At 50.5% G+C, this 19,348-nt stretch overlaps 10 protein-coding genes across 10 annotated transcripts; 5 read left to right on the forward strand and 5 right to left on the reverse strand.

The window, feature by feature from the left end:
- BU25DRAFT_408464 (uncharacterized protein) lies at positions 1-294 on the reverse strand (the record flags this gene model as incomplete). Its single annotated transcript, XM_033705824.1, has 1 exon — positions 1-294. A coding segment is annotated over one exon (294 nt), but the record flags the coding sequence as incomplete, so codon positions are not given.
- Positions 295-579: 285 nt separating this feature from the next.
- BU25DRAFT_259908 (uncharacterized protein) lies at positions 580-1,481 on the forward strand. Its single transcript, XM_033701715.1, has one exon. It carries the CDS (start codon positions 865-867, stop codon positions 1,336-1,338), a length of 474 nt encoding a protein of 157 aa, XP_033564034.1. The 5' UTR covers positions 580-864; the 3' UTR covers positions 1,339-1,481.
- A 746-nt stretch (positions 1,482-2,227) lies between these two features.
- Positions 2,228-3,310, reverse strand: BU25DRAFT_456277 (amidohydrolase family protein; the record flags this gene model as incomplete). Its single annotated transcript, XM_033710010.1, has 3 exons — positions 2,228-3,060; positions 3,151-3,206; positions 3,255-3,310. 3 exons carry the CDS (start codon positions 3,308-3,310, stop codon positions 2,228-2,230), a joined length of 945 nt encoding a protein of 314 aa, XP_033564035.1.
- A 353-nt stretch (positions 3,311-3,663) lies between these two features.
- Positions 3,664-4,986, forward strand: BU25DRAFT_484854 (fructose-bisphosphate aldolase; the record flags this gene model as incomplete). The annotated part of the gene is made up of 3 exons (XM_033711212.1): positions 3,664-3,761; positions 3,830-4,339; positions 4,395-4,986. 3 exons carry the CDS (start codon positions 3,664-3,666, stop codon positions 4,666-4,668), a joined length of 882 nt encoding a protein of 293 aa, XP_033564036.1. The 3' UTR covers positions 4,669-4,986.
- On the forward strand, positions 4,896-5,741 carry BU25DRAFT_438294 (RraA-like protein; the record flags this gene model as incomplete). The annotated part of the gene is made up of 4 exons (XM_033709053.1): positions 4,896-4,946; positions 5,001-5,171; positions 5,225-5,395; positions 5,460-5,741. 4 exons carry the CDS (start codon positions 4,896-4,898, stop codon positions 5,739-5,741), a joined length of 675 nt encoding a protein of 224 aa, XP_033564037.1.
- Positions 5,742-5,951: 210 nt separating this feature from the next.
- BU25DRAFT_489284 (putative malate dehydrogenase) lies at positions 5,952-7,086 on the reverse strand (the record flags this gene model as incomplete). Its single annotated transcript, XM_033711413.1, has 2 exons — positions 5,952-6,902; positions 6,949-7,086. The coding sequence occupies 2 exons, from the start codon at positions 7,084-7,086 to the stop codon at positions 5,952-5,954; spliced, it is 1,089 nt and encodes a 362-aa protein (XP_033564038.1).
- A 390-nt stretch (positions 7,087-7,476) lies between these two features.
- Positions 7,477-10,028, forward strand: BU25DRAFT_446727 (uncharacterized protein; the record flags this gene model as incomplete). The annotated part of the gene is made up of 3 exons (XM_033709505.1): positions 7,477-7,598; positions 7,697-8,715; positions 8,779-10,028. 3 exons carry the CDS (start codon positions 7,477-7,479, stop codon positions 10,026-10,028), a joined length of 2,391 nt encoding a protein of 796 aa, XP_033564039.1.
- A 243-nt stretch (positions 10,029-10,271) lies between these two features.
- Positions 10,272-10,737, reverse strand: BU25DRAFT_456282 (stress responsive A/B barrel domain protein; the record flags this gene model as incomplete). Its single annotated transcript, XM_033710011.1, has 3 exons — positions 10,272-10,383; positions 10,437-10,665; positions 10,719-10,737. 3 exons carry the CDS (start codon positions 10,735-10,737, stop codon positions 10,272-10,274), a joined length of 360 nt encoding a protein of 119 aa, XP_033564040.1.
- A 465-nt stretch (positions 10,738-11,202) lies between these two features.
- On the forward strand, positions 11,203-13,015 carry BU25DRAFT_336027 (MFS general substrate transporter; the record flags this gene model as incomplete). Its single annotated transcript, XM_033702610.1, has 4 exons — positions 11,203-11,376; positions 11,426-11,699; positions 11,769-12,553; positions 12,758-13,015. 4 exons carry the CDS (start codon positions 11,203-11,205, stop codon positions 13,013-13,015), a joined length of 1,491 nt encoding a protein of 496 aa, XP_033564041.1.
- A 422-nt stretch (positions 13,016-13,437) lies between these two features.
- Positions 13,438-15,625, reverse strand: BU25DRAFT_438296 (glutathione synthetase ATP-binding domain-like protein; the record flags this gene model as incomplete). The annotated part of the gene is made up of 5 exons (XM_033709054.1): positions 13,438-13,608; positions 13,659-13,876; positions 13,933-14,568; positions 14,670-14,760; positions 15,605-15,625. 5 exons carry the CDS (start codon positions 15,623-15,625, stop codon positions 13,438-13,440), a joined length of 1,137 nt encoding a protein of 378 aa, XP_033564042.1.
- Positions 15,626-19,348: the final 3,723 nt, after the last annotated feature.

A 19,348-nucleotide genomic window follows, 5' to 3' on the forward strand; every position in this document is an offset into this window, starting at 1 on the left:
ATGGAGATAACGTCTTTCTCGACGGGATATACGTGGAGGTTGACCAGGCCGAGGCTTAGATTGGTTGTTGCCAGTCATGTTGTACCGCTGGATTGTCTTCTGGATTGTGCGACGTGAACAGCTGAATTCTTCTGCCAGTTCCTTGGTAGTACAGCCTGCCTCTGCCTTGGAGACAATACTATCCCTTTGGCGAACAGACAATTCACCACCTGGGACGCGATCTCCTGAAATTTCAGCTCCAAAAGCCCTCATTGTGGTTGTGCAGTAGCGGGTTGAAGTTGTGATGTTGGTCATTGCATTTGTGGTGGTTGGGGTTCGGCCCGTGCGCCGCGAACAGATTAATGCCTTAGTACAGTACTACTTGCTGCGGCACAAACAAACAGGCACCATGGTGTCAACAAGTGCAATGCGGGAACAAGATACCTGAGCCGAGGCTGAGACGGCAACGTTAGTGATGTGAGTGAGTTTCGAGAAACGTTAATGAATATCAACGGCATTATTCACTCGAGGAAGCAGCGTATGAACAGCGCAGCATTCTAATACGTAGGTTCAGGGCATTCTGACAAAGAAACTTGAAATATTATTAATGGAGGCAGATTGACATAAACGGCTTGAAACAGGATAACATTGCTTTTATTGACGACGCAACTTGAAGGACATGTATCGTGGCAGGATATAGAATCGGCATGGGACTCGGAGGCATTATGACAAAAGACGCTCGGTGATACCTGTCTGGAGCTTAGTTATTCTAGCCGGACACGACGTTCGCTGTCAGCGCTCATAGTCCATTCCCGCGCTCAAAAAAGCGCGGGAAAATTTGGTGCACCTGTTTCACTTAGCGTTACCGGTGCATCCTTTGCACGGATGGTGCTGAAGCCGTCATCCTTGGCAAATCCTGGTGATACAACGAAGCGGAAGTATGCGGCCATACATGAATGTTTGCAGATTGATTATTTCCCGGCTTCTTTCGCCTGTGATTCATTGGATGATTCCATTGAAGATGCTGCTAAAGGCACAATAGCCTACCTCAGACGCCTGATCCTTTTTCTTCTGCCAGACTCCATATTAGCTCGAAACAACGTTGAGGGGACATCTGGCGTGTATAACGAGCGTGCACTTGAGAGTGATCTCGTAAGATATGGTCAGGCGCATGGCCCCAGCAGCGAGGAAGTGCGTAAGCTTCTCCTCGGGCTGATGAGACAGCTGAACTCTTCTTGCAAGCTGGCAGCACTGTACCCTAACTGCAGATACACTTACCTTTGCCATGGGCTTAGAGACGCTGCAAGGGAATCTCGCTACCAACATCTCCCGGAACAGTGGGATAGTGTCACGGTTTAGACTACGTGAGGAGAAGCCGACTATATACTGGCCCTGGAAGTCGCTACCCCAGAACAGTATATACCAGGGTAATAGGGTCTCAACCGAGACCACAACATATTTAAACACACAGAATAGTGAAATACAACCTCAGTTCAATCCTGCAATTCTTCCCACATGCGTACGGATCACTCACAATCCACCGCGACAGATAGTGTTGCAGTAAATGCAATAAGTGAAGGTGTAACCGCGCAGAGCAGTAAGTCAGGGGTAATCGCGCGAAGCAGTAAAATCAGTATATTCTGTTGTTCTGTTGTTCAGTGTTCTGTCTCTCTCTCGACCCCCAGCGGGGTCTGTTTACATGACGTATCTGTCGTTCAGACAGAAAGTGCTATTGGAACAGGCAAGAGCACTGCACCAGCACACGTGGCAGACATGACCGCTTTACTCCATAAACCGTCACATAATATGTCAACGAGATCTTTCCGATGCTATCCGCACGCGTCTTCAGCAGGGGGATGGGGCAACACCTTTTTGTGTAGATTGGATCTTGGTCACTTCGATGAGTGCGGCAGGTTTTTTTATTTGTATGTAGACGCGTCTTAGCGCGTATCTAGCGTACTCTCGGCTACGAAAAGGGACGATGAACAACACCATCAGGTGTCGTCACACGCTTTCGACTCCAACCGCACGCCGCGCGGCGCCGTCGCATTCCGTGTGCTCCCCTGTAGCTGCTGTGCAGTGTCGTTCCAGAGGCTGTGGTCACTGATTGTATTGCTATCTGTTGTTGTTTTTTGGTGATGTTCTTGTACAGGAGCTCTCTGCTCAGAGGTAAGTGCACTTGCACACCGGGCAGTGCCTTCTACAATAGGATTTCATGTGACCTAACCCACGTAGTTACATCCCCTGACTAAGAAATTGTCTCGTTTGCGTACCACTGCCACAACCTTCTTGGGTTGTCAACGAACAGCCGCTGCACCTGCTGCTTAGAGCCAGCCCACTCGACAGTCTGTGCAATGATTCCAGCATCATCGATCTTACGAAAATCTTGCGGGAAGAGCCTTCCACCAACCGCAGCGTTACCTTCCTTACTTGCTGTGTGTGGCCAATCTGATCCATAGACTACCATATCGGGACCGTTGGCCATGATGGTATCAGCGACAACGCGCATGTCATCGTACAGTGGCGTCAGCTTCGAATTCTGGTAAGGCGCTGAGATCTTGACGAACAAGAGCTTGCGCTGGACAAGGTCTATCATCTCTGGAAAGCCTGCAATGGTGTATGGGTCGATGGTATCGCTCATGTTGCCGGTGCGTGAGCCGACGAGTGCGTGTCCGTAGTGGTCGGTCACAACACGTACCCCAAGCTTGGGGATGATGTCGTGCAAAGCAGCAAAGGCCCTGATCGGGAGCCATAACTGTAGATTCCAATTGTTCAATGCTGCGATTTTGGCATTTTTCCAGACAGCCTCTACGATCTCTTCATTCGTACCCTCGTTACCAAAATTGACGCGGACGCCTCGGACACCGGCAGCGTGGAACTGGTCGAGGGTTGCATTGGCGATCGTGTCCGGATCGACCACACAGACTCCTCTTGCAGAGCCGTTAAAAGCCTTGAGAGCATCCAAGAGCACCGAATTATTGGTGCCATAAACGCTGGGGAGGACGACGACAGGATGGAATACTCCAGTCTTCTTCAGGAAGCTATTTGCGTTCGCCACAGTCGCAGCTTTCGGAGTATAGTCTGTCGTGGTGTCAACGCTTGGTTTCGTGATCATTGGAGTATTGGCACATATTCCTCCCCTCTTGGTGGGTCACAGTTCGTCGGACATACCTCGGTCTGGGTCCATGGGAAACCGCTCCGGATCGATGATATGGATGTGCGAATCCCTTTGCATACGTCAGCCACCGCTTGTCTGGCATTGAGGCGAAGCATACCAAGCATGTCTCGGCAGTACGGTTGCATTGTCAGTGGCACCCGCTATAACCGTCATCGCTGCGAACAAAACGAAAGACAGCTTCATAATGGAGCAGATTTCGCGACTAATATGCCACTAGGAAGCACAAAACAGTGGAGTGAACCACTATCGGTCTTACTTTCGGAGTCTAAGCTTTATAGTCCCCGTATCTGAAGCTTCGACTTCCCCAGATTCTAGCCTCGCATCGACCATGCACCGAGGTTGGCCTCCGGCGAGGTACCGACGTTGCACGGAGGAAGGCCGGTGTAGCCATCATATGTGGCTTATCTACAAATAGATGATTCCAACGGAAGCGTCGTTGGTGTAGGAGAATAACAGGTTGATAACTACGCACCCGCCTTTCACCCGTCAGCACACAGGCCCCGACTATGGAGACCAGTCACGACGCGTATCCGCAGAACAACTTGACATGGCGGATTTTGCACAAGGCACAGAAGAATAGCTATGCTGTAGGAGCATTTAATTGGTCAGAGTCACTACATTTATGCATTATGAAAAAGCGCAGCGTCTACAGACTTGGCTGACTTATCCTAGCTACAACGATGATGGTGTGCTCGCCGTGATCCGTGCAGCAGAAGCAAAGAAATCCCCCGCAATCATTCAACTCTTTCCATGGACGCTGCACTTTCAAGGGCCCGACTTCGTCCGGTATGTAGTGGCTCGGGCACATGCCGCCAGCGTTCCGATTGCGGTGCACCTTGATCATTGCATAGACGATTCGGATGTCGAGACAGCACTTTCACTTCCGCTAGACTCCATCATGGTAGATGCCTCGGGATTGGAACCAGAGACCAATATCGCCTATTGCAGCGGCATTGCGCGGCGAGCTGCGAAGCTCGGTATCACTGTCGAGGCAGAGATGGGCCGTATCGAGGGCGGGGAGGATGGCCTGAAGACCATGGAGCTGGAAGGATTGCTCACCGACCCCCACACCGCACAGGAGTTTGTAAGAAGAACCGGGGTTCACTTCCTTGCTCCAAGTTTCGGCAATGTGCACGGACCGTACCCACCTGGAGGTGCAGAGAAGTTCTGGCAACTCGATCGGTATGTCACCGAGGCTGTTCTTAAACATGATCACGTGACTGATGCGCCGCCACAGATTGCAAGCTATCGGCAAAGCTGTCGGGAATGATATTCCACTTGTGCTTCATGGCACTCATCCGGTGGCCGACGAGCTATTTCATGAGGCAATGGCACGTGGCATTGTCAAGATCAATCTCAATCGTAACGTCCGAGATGAGTATACTGCATTTGTCGGCGAGAATTGGTCAAAGGATGAACTCACGCAGTTGAAAGAGAAGGCAGTCAAAGTCTACGCAAAGTCAATAGAAAGGGCGATGGACATGCTTCGCAGCTCGGGGAAGGCAGCGTGAGATCAGCCTATGCTACGTTCACAAGGTGCGTTTTGCATCATGGCGGATCTAGTGGGTCTTGAAGTCGGTGATGACCGAACGTCTACCGGCGACTACCCGTCGGCTAAATCCCGACGCCTGCTCCATCCAACTACGGTAGCCAAATATAACAGCACACGCTTTTGAATCTGTTGGTATGCACGTCACAATTGGTCTCTGTTCATTTTAACTGTATTACGTGCACAGATATGGCTTCCTCGGCAATTACACAACGGTTGAAGCAGTGGACATCATGCGACGTAAGGCATATGGTCCAACAAAGATCATGAGAGAAGGACTGATGTAGCTGCCAGATTGCCGACGGCTTGGTCAAGCTTAGTCAGCCTCATGGTGGCTTTTTGGACGGTCTTACCATGTACTCCCCCCAATACCAGAGCGAAGGTATCAAGATCGTAGGGCCGGCATACACGGTCAAGTTCGTGCCAAAGGCGGATACCAATGCACCCAAGCCGAAAGGGAACTATGTAAGAATGATCTCCAGCATACTCGTGCTCCCTGTAGATGTTGACTTCTCTAGATTGATTCAATCCCAAAAGATGCTGTGGTGTTCATCTCCCAGCCTCAGCCCCACATCAACGCCGTATACGGTGGTCTGATGTCACTGCGCGCTCAACATCTTGGAGCCGCAGGTGTCATCATTGATGGCAAAGTACGCGACCTCCAGGAACATCGCAACCTCAACTTCCCCGTAAGTTCTTCTTCCAGCTCTCGCTTGATATCTCCCATCGAGCAAAGACACTGACAAACTTCAGCTCTTCGCGAAAGGTGTTGGCACTACGGCTGGTGGACCAGTGTGTCGACCTTCGGAAGTTGATGTTCCTGTGAAACTGAACTCCGACGCTTATGAAGCTTGGGTCAACCCGGGTGATTATATCATTGCCGATATCGACGGAGTAGTATGTTTGCCAAAGGAGTTGGCGGAAGATGTGCTTGGTGTTGTCGAATCAATTGTGAGAGCAGATGAGAAGTGTGCTGAGGGTATAAGAGAAGGAAGAAGTGTTGAGGATGTATTCAAAGAGTTCAGAAAACCTTGAAATAGTAAGAATAAGACCAGGTTGACACAACTGCGTGTACGAGTTGGATTTGATTCTATAAATGACAAGTGTCTTCAAGTGTTACCCAGAAATGATTGTCTGACGGGAAGTTACCATGGAAACAGCCACCATCTCATTTGAGCTTAAGAATGGACGGGATTTCACTTGTTTATTCTCTTTAGGTATAATGGTGCTATGGTACTGTTATATCTATTGCCCGTTTGTAAGGTTCAGTGGTGTCTCACTCAACCTCAACGGCTTGACACCGAATTCTGCTTGCAGTTGCTCAAACATCTTTCGCTCCGCATCGGCAAATGCCAGACCCTCCCTCCGCCGTTTCACGCTAAGTAGATACTCCGGTTCGCCAGGAAACAACACACGATCGAAGCCCTCAGCCGGCCTTACATTGTGCACACGCTGTACCAGTGTGTCCATGCGCTCACGGAATGTTGCCGGGTCGACAAATGTGCCTGGCTTGATGGCGATGAATGTGTGGCCCACGTTTTGCGGTCGTGTCTCCTTATATTGGTCTCCGACCTCACCGCCAAATGCGGCACCTCCGAGCACGCCAGACATGATGTCCATGAGAATGGCGATTCCGGAACCCTTCGGTCCGCCAATGGGTGCCATACTTCCGTTGAGAGCCACCTCGGCATCAGTAGTGGGTTTACCGTCCTTGTCATAGGCCCAACCAAGAGGGATAGACTCTCCTCGACGGGCTGCTTTGCGAATCTTGCCCTTGGCTACAACGGAAGGCGCCATGTCAAGAATGAATGGCACTTCGTTTTCACTCGGAGCACCAGCAGCAAATGGAGATATACCCAGCAGTGTCTCAACTCCACCGAAAGGGGGCATCTGCTTAGCAGAATTGGTGAAAACAAGAGAAATCATGCCCTTCTCAAGGGCTTGTTGGACGTAGGTGGCTGCCATACCAAAGTGATTTGAGTGATTGGCCGTAACAATACCGATGCCGTAGGTCTCCGCACGACGTACTGCATCGGCCATCGCTTTCGTAGCCACGATGAAGCCAAAAGCATTTTGACCATCGAGGTGTGCAGCAACGGGGGTCTTCTCCTCGAACTCCAGTTTGGGTGTCGGGTTGATAAGACCATCTTTAACACGAGTCATATACTGCTGCAAACGTGCCAAGCCATGGGTATCCTGGTCAAGTCAGCGAGACACATGACAATGCCGAGGCTTGACTTACAACTCCGCGGAGGTCGGCTTGCACCAAGCACTTTGCCATCAGTTGTGCTTCGTCCTGCGGTAGACCGCCGCCTGCGCGTAACAGTGCCGCTGCGAAACTCTCAGCTTCTGCAGGGTCTGCATAGTAAGTTGCTGCCATTGCGAAGTTGATTAATCAAACAAGCGAAATGCGATCAGAGGATGAGACGACTGTGGTTGCGCTGCCTGAGAACCGATACCATGTCGAGGCTTATTACTACATTATTGAAACATCGATAGACAGGCATTCGCCGTTAGAGTTGCACCCCACGCGGCATTTCGCCGAAAGAGGCGCATTGTTCGGCCGACCTCAGGTGTTCCAGTGTTATGAAAAGCTTGGTGAAGCTTGGTGGAAGCGTGGCCGCTACCCAGTTCCGAGTGCGGGGAATACATCCGGCTCACGAGCTTAAAACCTACGGGGTATCACCGGCTGCTGGCCGCCGCCGAATCTTCGGCCTTGACTTCATTGCTGTCCTCGATACTGTCTGTTCCGCTCAGCGGACACAAGAGCATGCATGGTGTCAGAGTCTGCAGTCGACCAGCCGCTCCGACAACGTCGACGCATCCCTGCCTGTCTACGTTGCAGGCAGCGCAAGACGAAATGCGACAACAAGCTACCCGTATGCTCCAATTGTGAGCGAGCAGGCGTCTCTTGTGACCATGATGGAGCGATTGATAAAGTGTTCGTACTCATCAAGACGTGCGTCTGAAGAATATTGATCTTGCTGCAGACGAGCCGACCAGTTCCAGTCTCGAGTCGCTTATTTGGAAGATCTATTAAGAACGCATGCTCCACATGTGGATACGGAAGCCCATAGAGAGAGGTCACAGACTGCTGAACCCGTTCACCAACCTTCGGGCGCCTCTCTGAGAGACGATACTCGCACGCTTCAAGCCCAAGAACGTGGCCTCGACGCAGAACCGTCTAGACGTGAAAGCCTGGGTCACCCCAATACACAGCAGGCACATTTAGGTGAATGGTCTATACCACCTGTTACATCTCAGTCGAACAGTGATACTGTGCCTAGCGTGATAACCGACCACAATCACACCACTAGCCAGTCGGGAACAGTCTTGGAGACAGATGCACCGACCGGATCTGCGACCGGCAGCCGTATAGGACCAGAACAGCCTTTGGCACATGATGTCGGTCTGCTCTCACTTGGCAATGCCAGTAGTGACCCGAAATATCTTGGCCCTTCGTCCGGTGTCAGTTTCGCCAGGCTCATCTATGCAGCAGCTCCGCAAACCCAGGGCTTACCGGCCGCAACTCCGCCTTCTTCCTTGCAGGGACAAGGTGGCGCGAATGGCCCTGTTGCTTGCATACCGCTTCCTAAAGCAGCGCAAATGTACCGTTTTGCCGAATCCTATTTCGATACCTTCGATCACCTCTACCCGTTTCTCAAAGAAAACTGCGTCCATGAAATGATCGAGCGGAAGTGTAATCAACCACCAGCTCAACAATATCGGGGTGATTTAGATCTCGCAATTCTCTTCTTGGTTGCTGCCTTGGGAGCGCGCAACCTTGAGCATGGGCTTGACACCGATCTGCGAAGCGGTGGTCATCTGGCTTCTGCTATGGCTGAAATTAGCCAGGTCCAGCTTCATGACAGTATGCAAGGAGTTCAAATTATGCTCTTGCTTGTACTTGCTAGTCTATGGTTCCCTAAAGGGCTGAATGCTTGGTATTTGGAAGCAACTATCATCGCAAGCTGTTTAGACCTGGGATTACAGCGAAGGCGCGCCGTAGGTAAGTTGAAGGCCACGACGTTACAATTGCCGGAGATCCACCCGCTGACAAAACCCTGTTTAGATACCCAAAGCACAGCAAGAGGACCCCAAGTCACCACAGAAGAGGATGACATAAGAAGCAGCATCTTCTGGTCTGCGTACTCTCTCGAACGAACTCTCTCCACCACTCTTGGAAGGCCGCTCACGCTTCGCGACGAAGCTATCGATGTGGAGTTTCCGGGGGAGACAGGCACGCAATACTCAAGTTACCCAGCGACAGTCATTCCATCCCCGTTGAACGATCTTGATTTCTTCAATATTCAATCTCACACATCTGTCCGACTGCCAAGCGACTCTACCACAGCTCCTCCGCCAGCGAAGAAGGCCCGATTGGATCATACACCCGGCCCAGACTACGCAGCATCAAGATTCTCTTTTAGGTTTGACCGTATCACAGCAGAGATCAAGCTGATGCTGTATCGGGTCGTGCAACTCCCTACGAGATTTCCATGGCCCACGGACCTCGGCAACTGGCAAGCTGAGGCCCATGAGGCATGCAACAATCTGTTGGATACTGCTAGACATATCTTATCGTCTCGAAGAATGTCATCTGGACGGGCTCGGCGTGCTTTGCCCGCCATCGAACTCAAGTATCATCAGTGCATCCTTCTTTTATTCCGACCAAGCCCCGCTTTCCGGAGTCCGACTGCCGATGCTTTAGTTATTTGCTATATGTCGGCGCTTGAAGTCATTAAGATTCATGCGGAGCAGCTGCGACTCGGGGAGCTACCAGACACCTGGCTTACAGCTCACACAGTCTTCATCAGCGGAATAACGGTCATCTACACTGCTTGGGTACTGCCAAGGATCAACAACCGAGCAGCGATTCCCAGTGTTAGTAATTATAGTACACTGAATGTGTCCATCACAAATAACATAGAGTGTGGGATCAGAGATTGCTCTGATTTACTCGCGCATCTCGGTCGGACATGGTCTGTCGCGATGGATGCAAAGGAGAAATTTGATAGAATGAGCGCCTCAACACTTGAGCGCATGCGCAATGGGAGTTTGCCTTTTGCCTCGGCAGCAGACACAGTTCCGAGACAAGGTGGTATACATGGAACAGAACAAGCAGCCGAGGCATCGGCAGCAGCTGGATCAGCTAGCAACACTTATGGCTTCTCGCGTGTGGAGGATATCAATGCAACCTGGCTACGCAGTGGAGACGGGTTTACATTTGGCGACCTGCTCGAACCACCCGACTTTCTGGAACAGCTCGGAGACTTCTCGAATTCTTACGACTTTGGCTGGATGGCAGATTCCACTGCCTGATCATAACTGCCGTAGTCGACTTACTTAGAGCTCTGATGCACGAATCACAAACGTGCTAAGGAATGGCATGGACAACCTCGACAACCACAGAAGACACTTGAAAAATTTGAAACATAGGAGATCGCAGTCATGATTTATGCGTCAATGGTGACATTTGGAAAGAGATCAAGATTCCTTATATGTAGGTGCTTCTAGGCCAATCTTAGGTGGCGTATCAACACCATCAAGTGCACTTGTTTTGTTTCAAGTGAATGACTTCTCTATGAATTTGCACATGTACTCGTCTTCAGGGTCGACGTTAAAGTCAAAGCGACACAGATCTTCCTTATAGGGGAACATGTACGTCGAGGTGACCCTATATGAGCTGTCAACATTTGAGTGCACGGTACCCACCGGGTTTCTGCTTACCAATGATGCTCTGGACTTGCTTGGTATTCGCCTAAAGCTTCCAGGTTCTCGTGATAACTGATCAAGGCGAACTGAAACTCTTTGCTACGTTCAATTGGGTCAGTGACCGATGGCCCTCCAACGATGAGACGGCCGTCTTTCACACAGGATAGATTCTTAAGCTTCTTCAGTTCTGTGACAAAAGTGGCTTTGTGTTCATCGCTGATTTCCGGACGAAACTTGAACAGAACTGGACCAGCGTGAGATAATCAAATCGAGATAAGGATCATCGAGCCAACTTACCAATGTGGATAAGTGTCATGGTGAATGCAGATGGAACTCGATTCAGGAGTAATACTGGGATTTGCCGTCTCTGTTGAAGCGGGGACGGAAGGAGACTCAAGGTATTTCCAGCAATATCAGAGGACTGTAGTGGACCTTGGCGTGCACTTAAGCAGCGAAGCCTTTTCGGTTGCCACCGTCACTACCCCATGCTTTTCGGCCCCGGGCCGCTTTCACACCGCCGGCGCATCCACCCTTTGCGCACGGGCAAAGAGATTCACTGTCCGGGGTACTCCACATCTGTGGGCACACTCCGCAAGCCACGCAAGCTAAGGAACCTGGAGAATGATGGTGCTCGTGTCCATATCTAGCTCATTTGAAGGCCTGCAATCCCATCTGAAACCTGTACTCATCACAAGATTTCTTGAATTAACCGACAAGTGTCTGGTAACATACTTCGATATTTTGAACCAAAATGGGCACTTCAAGCGAGATTGCTCACACCATGGGTGAAAAGTTAAGCCAGGACAAAATCGAGTACAACGACAATCGGCTTGGCCCTGCGCAAGCCATGTCAGAAGAAGAGTTTGCAAACGTCGAGAAGAAATTGAAGCGCAAACTCGATATACGTCTTATGACCATGGTTTGGCTTATCTTTGTGCTGAACTATCTGGATCGTGTACAGTGAAACACATCAACTCCATGATCAAAGCTTACACAGTATCCAGAACAACATCGCAGCGGCAAAAGTAGCGGGGATTGCGAAGTCTCTACACATCAACTCGACACAATACGCGACAGCGGTTGCAATCCTATTCGTTGGCTATGTGATCATGCAGATCCCATCCAACATCTTCCTAACTCAGATTCGACCTTCTTTGTATCTCCCCTGCATCATGGCAGTTTGGGGATTACTGTCACTGGCGACAGGCTTTGTGCACAACGCTGCTGGTCTATACGCAACCCGCTTCTTCCTTGGTTTCGTCGAGGCGGCCTTTTACCGTAAGTACATGTCACTGAAAGCTATCGCTGCTGCGTGATGGCGATAGAGTAGGCTAACGGTTGTTTTAGCTGGTGCACTGTTCCTTCTCTCTTCATGGTACACGCGATCTGAGCTGGGTGTCAGAAGCGCCTTCTTGTTCTCGGGCAGTCAGCTGGGCAGCGCCTTCTCTGGACTCATTGGTGCAGGTATCCAATCTGGATTGGATGGCGCCCGAGGCCTGGAATCCTGGCGGTGGCTTTTCATCATCGAGGGTTCAATTACAGTCTTTATCGCACTACTTGCGGTTTTGGTCCTTCCCGATTGGCCATCCACCACTCGTTGGCTTACTGAGACCGAACGCGCTGTTGCCGAATGGCGTCTTGTCAAGGACGCTGGCCAGGTCGACGAGGACGACGAAGATTGGTCGTACGGATTCAAAGCCGCCTTCCACGACTGGAGGCTTTACGTATTCGCCTTTATATTCCTTTGCATCCAGGTCGCTTCAGCAACATCAAACTTCTTCCCGAGCGTTGTTCAGACTCTGGGTTTTAACCGCGTCAATACCTTACTCCTCACGGTACCGCCGTACATGTTGGCTCTCTTCGTTTCCATCGCCAACAACTGGTCGGCAGATCGACTGAAGAATTCATCTTTCCATATCATGTGGCCGCTCGGGTTCGCTATTCTAGGATTCGTTATCGCTGCCGCCTCGTTGAACACCGGTGTGCGCTACTTTGCGATGATCCTCATGGTGGCTGGTGGTCATGGTAGCAACGCGGTGTGCCTCGCTTGGACCCAGAAAACGATGCTGCGTCCCCGTGTCAAACGCGCCGCCGCTGTTGCCTTCGTCAACGCGATTGGAAATACTAGTCAGGTACGAACATCCCATTCCCAGTTTCTATAGTGTTCTCCAACATAGGTAACTATGCCAGCTGTTGTCAGCTTATGGCCTCATCAAGCTGCAGGGGACAGGTGCTCTGCTTGGCTGGTTACTTCTTGTCCAAAACATGCATAGAAGTGTTCCGGCGCTGCGTACATAGTCGGACCACAACGGAAACATCGCTGACTTGACTATCAGGTCTGGACGTCCTACCTTTATGCCGATCACAGTGCTCCACGGTATGTACTTGCCATGAGCGTCAACTCAGTGTTCGCACTGGTTGCTATTTTGACCGCTGGTGTGATGCGCATCGTTCTCCAAAGAGCAAACAAGCAGATTGAGCGAGGCGAGAAGTCTGTCGCGCAGGCGATGAAGGGAGAGGCTCGTGCTGATATTGCTGGTTTGACAGAGGCGGAGAACAGAGAGCGCATGGAGAGCTTCCGATACATCACCTGAACACCTCATCTGATAGTAGTGGCACAGCTAATGTGTAGCGATGGCTTGTGGGCAATTTTTCCATATTCAGGCAGACTGCAGCAACAGAATAGGTTCTTCTTATGACAACAATGACATTCATTTTACTATCCCTCGCGCGATTGTAGACTGTTTTCTACCCATCTAGGATGTGCCCGCAGACTCAAAATTCTCCATAGGAAATCCGGTCATTTTGCACACTAGCGACTACAAATGATGGTCACAGAGGGGCTGAAGCGTACTTTGTCGAGCCATATACAACGCTCATGACGTATTCATATATGCAGCCCATATACAGTAACTCGGCCTCATCATCTGATTTAGAGGAGGACGAAACTTGCAGAATTGAAGAGATACACCTCATTGAAACGGACTTGGATTGCTTTTGGTTACACCTAACATGGCTAGCCACGAATGGCGTCTGGTAACTTGACGTTTCTCAAGTCATGCAACGAACTGCTAGATTCTAGTATCTTCATCAGAAGTGTCGGGTAATTCCACCCCATACCCGCCGCGGCTAACGCTGTCAGACTGGCTTGGTTCTCTCTTCCAGGTCTACCTGGACCAGTCATATTCTGTAGATGCATCAGCACTTTCTTGATCGAGTCGGTGTTTCTTGGCTTACCGGCTTCATGTTGACGTCGAACAAAGCGAACGGTGACGGCTTCCCCTCTTCAAACCGACGAGCATCGACTCTTATCGGAGCAGTACACTGCAATAACTTCGCCACCATTACGCATTGACGCTGGATCTCACCGTAATGTGGATCGGTTTTGTGTTCGCTGCTAGAAAGGCATCGAGAGTTTTGCAGAACAGCAACAATTCCATTGTACGGCGCTATACCTAGAAGAGAGTAAGTGTATATTCGTAGAGATTGCCTGCTTGAAGAGCTATGTTACCCTCTGTGTGATTGAACCGCTCAACAACCGGCATCGCCCAGTAGTCATTGTGTCCCGTCGAAGGCGATGGAGGCATAACGGTAATAGTAGCCTCCTGGCCTGCAAGATAGTCTTCGACGATAACGGACGCTTGCTGATTCAACAACTCGCGACAGTGGTGATTTAGTTCCTCTGGTGTACGACACACCTTGACCCCGTAGCTACCTCGGCCGCGTACAGGCTTGGCGACTATTGGATACCGTAATTCTGTGCGAAGGACGCCTTTCAGAGACTTCTCATCATGAATGTCTCGGGCTTGCGGCAGTGTAAAGCCAGTACGAGCTCGAAGTAAATTGTTGACAAAGGATTTGTCATCGAAAAGTTCAACCAACTTAGGCGGCTGTCCAACAACATTAAGTGTTTTCGAAGCAGCTGCCACGCTGGCTGATGTCTGGAGAGGATGATTGGCAAACAAGATAGTGTTCGCCCAGAGGTGCGTCGCGTTCTTGGAAATTGCTGCAAGAATTCCTTGTTCTGTATCGCCAAAACACCAGTCGCTGTCTTTCTGAGGGACTGGCAGGGAGGTTGGTGTTATCACATCGAGGTTGCATTGATGCCTCAGCACATATGCTATATCTGCGCTAGAGTCTTTGTAACCTTCACGACGACGTGTTAGTTCCTGAGGCTGGGGTGAGGGTGTGCTAAGGCTTCAGTTGCACACCTGTGCATCCAACAAATAGTGATATAACAGTACCGACTGGCCTGCGACGTACCTCCAGGTTTTTTGGGCTTGCATACACCATTGATCAAGGGAGGCTCGAGCTCTTGGTACAGCACAGCCACACGTGGCTTGGAGGCGGTGGAATAAGGAGACGCATAGCGCCTCGAGGCGGCGGTGAAACGCGGGAGTGCAGCCCGGTGCTGCACGCTCCGTACTGTCAGTACAATCATGGCGGCGCAGTAAGCAAAAGCTAGGTGGAGAACGATTCAAGGCCAGCATCGAGGTGAAAAAGTACAGGCTCGGGCAAAGCCGAGGCTATGTTCGGCAAAATCCCGATAGCGTCGTGCACAAGGCCATGCATGCTGTTATGATCATCGCGGGGGAAATGCGACGCCTGATCTGGCGTTACCCGACAACTCCCCGGAGCAACTGGGAGTAATGGCATGGCTGTAACTTACGATCATTGCAACCTTACTGTGAGATCGCACTCATGCCGGCCCATGGGCCGGCATCAGTACAAATGTCGTGACTCCTTCCCTATCGCGTCAGGATAGCCGCGGAAGAAACATTGCACTGTTGTGATACGCGAACGCTAAGATGGTTGGTAAGGGACTGTCGTACCATAGTGAACATGATAGTTTTGACATGATTTTAGCAACCAAACGATTCGTGTCAGACCCTAGTGTCTTAGTGGATACTGCTCTTGGCGCATGCGTTGCTCTGCAACCTGGATTGTGCCTTGATTCAGCAGCCCGGGGTGAGTTCTGAAGTCTCAGGGTGCATTTGCTGTTGAAAACTGTGCTGATCTCACATTCAGTCGTATACCGTCCGCCAATTCTCGACTTGTCCAGAGTGACTCTGCTTAGCGGCGGAGGCAGCGGTCATGAGCCAGGTCATGCTGGTTACGTTGCCGAAGGTATGCTCGATGCCGCTGTGAGCGGACCTATATTCGCATCTCCGAACGCACAGCACATTCGAACCGGTCTGCGCCATGTCGCGTCTCCCAAAGGGACTCTCGTCATTGTCAAGAATTACACTGGTGACCGATTAAACTTTGGCCTCGCCACTGAGTTATCCAGAGCCTATGATGGCCAGGACATCGAAACTGTAACAGTCCAGGACGATGTTTCCGTGCCTCGCTCTCGCTGTGGTCTTGTTGGGCGACGTGGATTGGCTGGTGTTGTTCTCGTGCACAAGATAGCAGGAGCATCCGCTGCAGAAGGCAGTTCCCTCCCTCAAGTCGCGGCTATTGCGCGCACTGTCGCAGGCCGAATTGCAACCATTGGTGTATCGCTGGAGGGTTGTTCGATCCCTGGTGCGCCCAAGGGTAGACAGATCGATTCTGATGTAGTAGAACTCGGGATGGGGATCCACAACGAGCCTGGCACTCGAAAGATGAAAACTAATAGCAGCACAGCTGAACTGATCAGTACATTGCTTTCGACTTTGCTAGACGAGAAAAATCCAGAGTACGGGTACCTCAAGCGGGATCAAGACTCGGAGACTGTTCTTCTTATCAACAATCTGGGTGGTTTGTCAAAACTGGAGCTCCTTTCATTGACAGACCATGTTCTACTCGCCCTCAAAAGCGAGTATGGAATTAACCCCTGTCGAGTTTTCTCTGGTACCTACCTCTCCTCATTAGATGGGTCCGGCTTCAGCATCACTCTTTTCAGTTTGCCAAATGGCGCCAAAGGCATGGACCTACTCAGGCTACTGGACACTCCGACCAAGAGTGTTAATTGGCAACCTGCGTTACCGAATCCTTCCACGCGGAGAGCCGATAGTCCGTTAGCTGACAACGCCGGCAACGATGCCACTTCGGTCCTTGCTTCTGCACAAGCAAAGATCTCCTGTGAGCCGATTACCCTCGAACGTGCTTAGTTCTGACACTGAGACTGACATACGAACAGATGATCGAAGCCTCTTGCATCGAATTCTAGAAAGAGTCGACTCATCTCTGAGAAGCGCGGAGCCGGAGATCACTCACTTCGATACGCACCTTGGTGACGGTGATTGTGGAACCACTCTCCTTGCTGGAAGCTCTGGTCTCGTAAATGCTTTCACAATCAGTCACGACGACCCATCGAGCCCGGGCGATTTCGTTTCTGATGTGCAACGTCTGACCACAATCTTAGGCTCACAGATGGGCGGTACATCTGGAGCCCTATACTCGATCTTCTTCTCGGGCTTTGCCAACAGCATCCAGCAGCAATTGAAGTTGGATCCAAATATAAGGCTTTCGTTGCACGTCTTCAGCGAAGCGCTCGGTGGAGGTCTTGCCACGATGCGCAGATATACTTCGGCTGGCGTTGGAGATCGTACCATGATGGATGCGCTTATTCCCTTTGTTGAGAAAATACAGCAATGCGCATCTGGTCAATCTATACCTACTTTCGAGGCTGCTTTCGAGGCTGCAAAAGAAGGCTGCGAGCGCACTCGACACCAGCGCAGTCGCTACGGTAGATCGACCTATGTTGGCGCAGCGTCAGCTGTAGAACTAGAGGCAGATTCAATGCCTGATCCCGGCGCGTGTGGTATCGTTGCTATTGTCCTGGGGGTTCTCACAGCCCTCAGGGATGATAGTAATGTAATGTTGGATGGCGAATGAGGTTTAAAAACGTTCTGATAGAGAACTAACGATGAGCGACACACAAACACGAAGTAGGTGATCGCAAAGGATCCTGGGCGGTGAAAATCGGGGCTCCCTACGAAATCAAATCTCACAAATCTATGGGCAATTGAATTAACCCTTGTTAGAGCCTGATTCACTTATGCCTGCAATCATTCCCTATATAGGGATAGTGATGTTGAGTTACAGAGGGTTAAAAGTATACAGTGAAAGTGGCACGGACACGGTATGGACGGATTTCCGACTCCGACGAAGTGCGAGTTCTATCGAGGTGCTATCCATATGGCGTCGCAACGCAAGCGTGGCTTACAGTCAGCAGTGGACCATTTTCGAAATTTTCGACGACAACCATCCCAGCTGGACAGAATTGGTTGTATGCTGCACGAGCGACAAATGCGGCCGCAACCAGCATCGTATGTGCAAGGACTTCTTGCACACCCGTCGCGATAACACATCAAAAGTGGCCTGTTCCCGCAAGCTGTTTGCGGTGCGTTATCTTCCATTGATTCACTCACGGTTTCAATCTTGGCATAAGCCTTGCCATTGCAATGCGACTTGCGTGCCTGGAGCTCATCAGCCGTAGGAAGTGATGATGCCCCGGCGTTTTTACCCAGACAACGGTAATGACAAAACTCACTGAGTGTAGCATGAAGCAACGCCTCTGCGACTGATCATACAGTGTTCTTTCTCTTTCCAACAAGCACTTTCTACCTCTGTCTGAACGACAGATACATCATGTAAACAGACCCTGGTGGCCCGGTGAGAGGCAATCACAGAACAACAAGAACAATACCATATACTGATTTTACTGCTTCGCGCGGTTCCCCCCTGACTTACTGCCTTGCGCGGTTACAACTTCATTCATTGCAACTACTCCAACATTCAGCCTATCATGTTGTTGAGGTAAAAGTGTATTGAGTGGGAGTTGGAGGATCTCCAATGTTTAGAAATTATATGTACTAGTAAAGTTTGGTGGCAGGTACAAGCCATGTCACAGTACCTCCTTCTGGTATGGAGATCCAACACTCCCCTTTCTCCGAGTACCAGAAAGCATCACGTCATCCCAAACCAATCATGTGAACCATCTCGGGGAATAGCGGGCGCGGGAGACTCTTGGTACAGATTTTGGCAATGTTCTGGGATGTGTCAGGGAGCTGGCCGGCAGGTGGCCGTAACGGAAACAGACAGCAGTAACAGATTGTATTCTACAAGATGTAGCTCTTTAGAACTACGTAACAGGGCAGCTAAAGGTACATTAAATACAGGAGGATAGCTTAACGGAGTTACATAACTCCGCTACAGGGTCTCAACAGATGTTACCGAAGCTTACGTGTACAGTCCCTAGGGCCAGTATTGTCACTCCATGACAGGATGTTGGTGTTGAAGTTGTACTTTAAGCAAAGCTTGTAAACACAGTTCAGTTGGTTCTCAGCGATGAGTACAGGTTCTGGAACAGTGGGCTTTATCACCTAAGCAAAGCTCGTGACAATAAGAGGGGTAAGTCGTATAGTGTCACGGTTCGGGGTGCTCCTGTCTGTCGAACCTCACCTGCCATGAGAGTGACTGCCACGTCACACTAGCGTTGTTTACAGCTACTCACATATACATACTGTCTGTAGCTTCACCCAATACACCCTCAGTTCAATCCTTCAATATTTCAGCACATGCGTACTGATCACTCACGATCCAACGCTACATATAGTGAAAAACTTTAGCACCTTGGGGTAATGCAGAGTAGTATGGATTGGGCATATATTATATCGTTTCTAGCGATCTTGCGTAGACTGTATCGGTGCTTTGCAAAAGTATTGGGACCCCCTCCTTTGGCAAAGAACTATGCCCATATAGGCAACTATGAGAAGAGGAGGGGGCGGATACGTGATGTGGGTATCTAATTAATCGCCTTGTCAAGCTGAGTATTCTGGTGATGCTTGTAGATGGACGCACGTTAAGGAACAGCCAAAATTGAGAAGAAGAATAGTGGTGGAGAGGGACGAGGTTAGACAGAACAGCGACGTTGACCTGACCTCTGCTACGTCCGTGGCTTCCGAGTGGTGGTGAAGGTCTGGTTCAGGGTCTAGCAC

Source organism: Macroventuria anomochaeta, assembly GCF_010093625.1.
Source record: "Macroventuria anomochaeta strain CBS 525.71 unplaced genomic scaffold BU25scaffold_8, whole genome shotgun sequence".
Lineage (NCBI taxonomy): Eukaryota > Fungi > Ascomycota > Dothideomycetes > Pleosporales > Didymellaceae > Macroventuria > Macroventuria anomochaeta.

Excerpts from the sequence above, each read along its gene's own strand:
- BU25DRAFT_259908 (XM_033701715.1), top strand. The coding sequence starts at position 865 with ATGGTGCTGAAGCCGTCATCCTTGGCAAATCCTGGTGATACAACGAAG.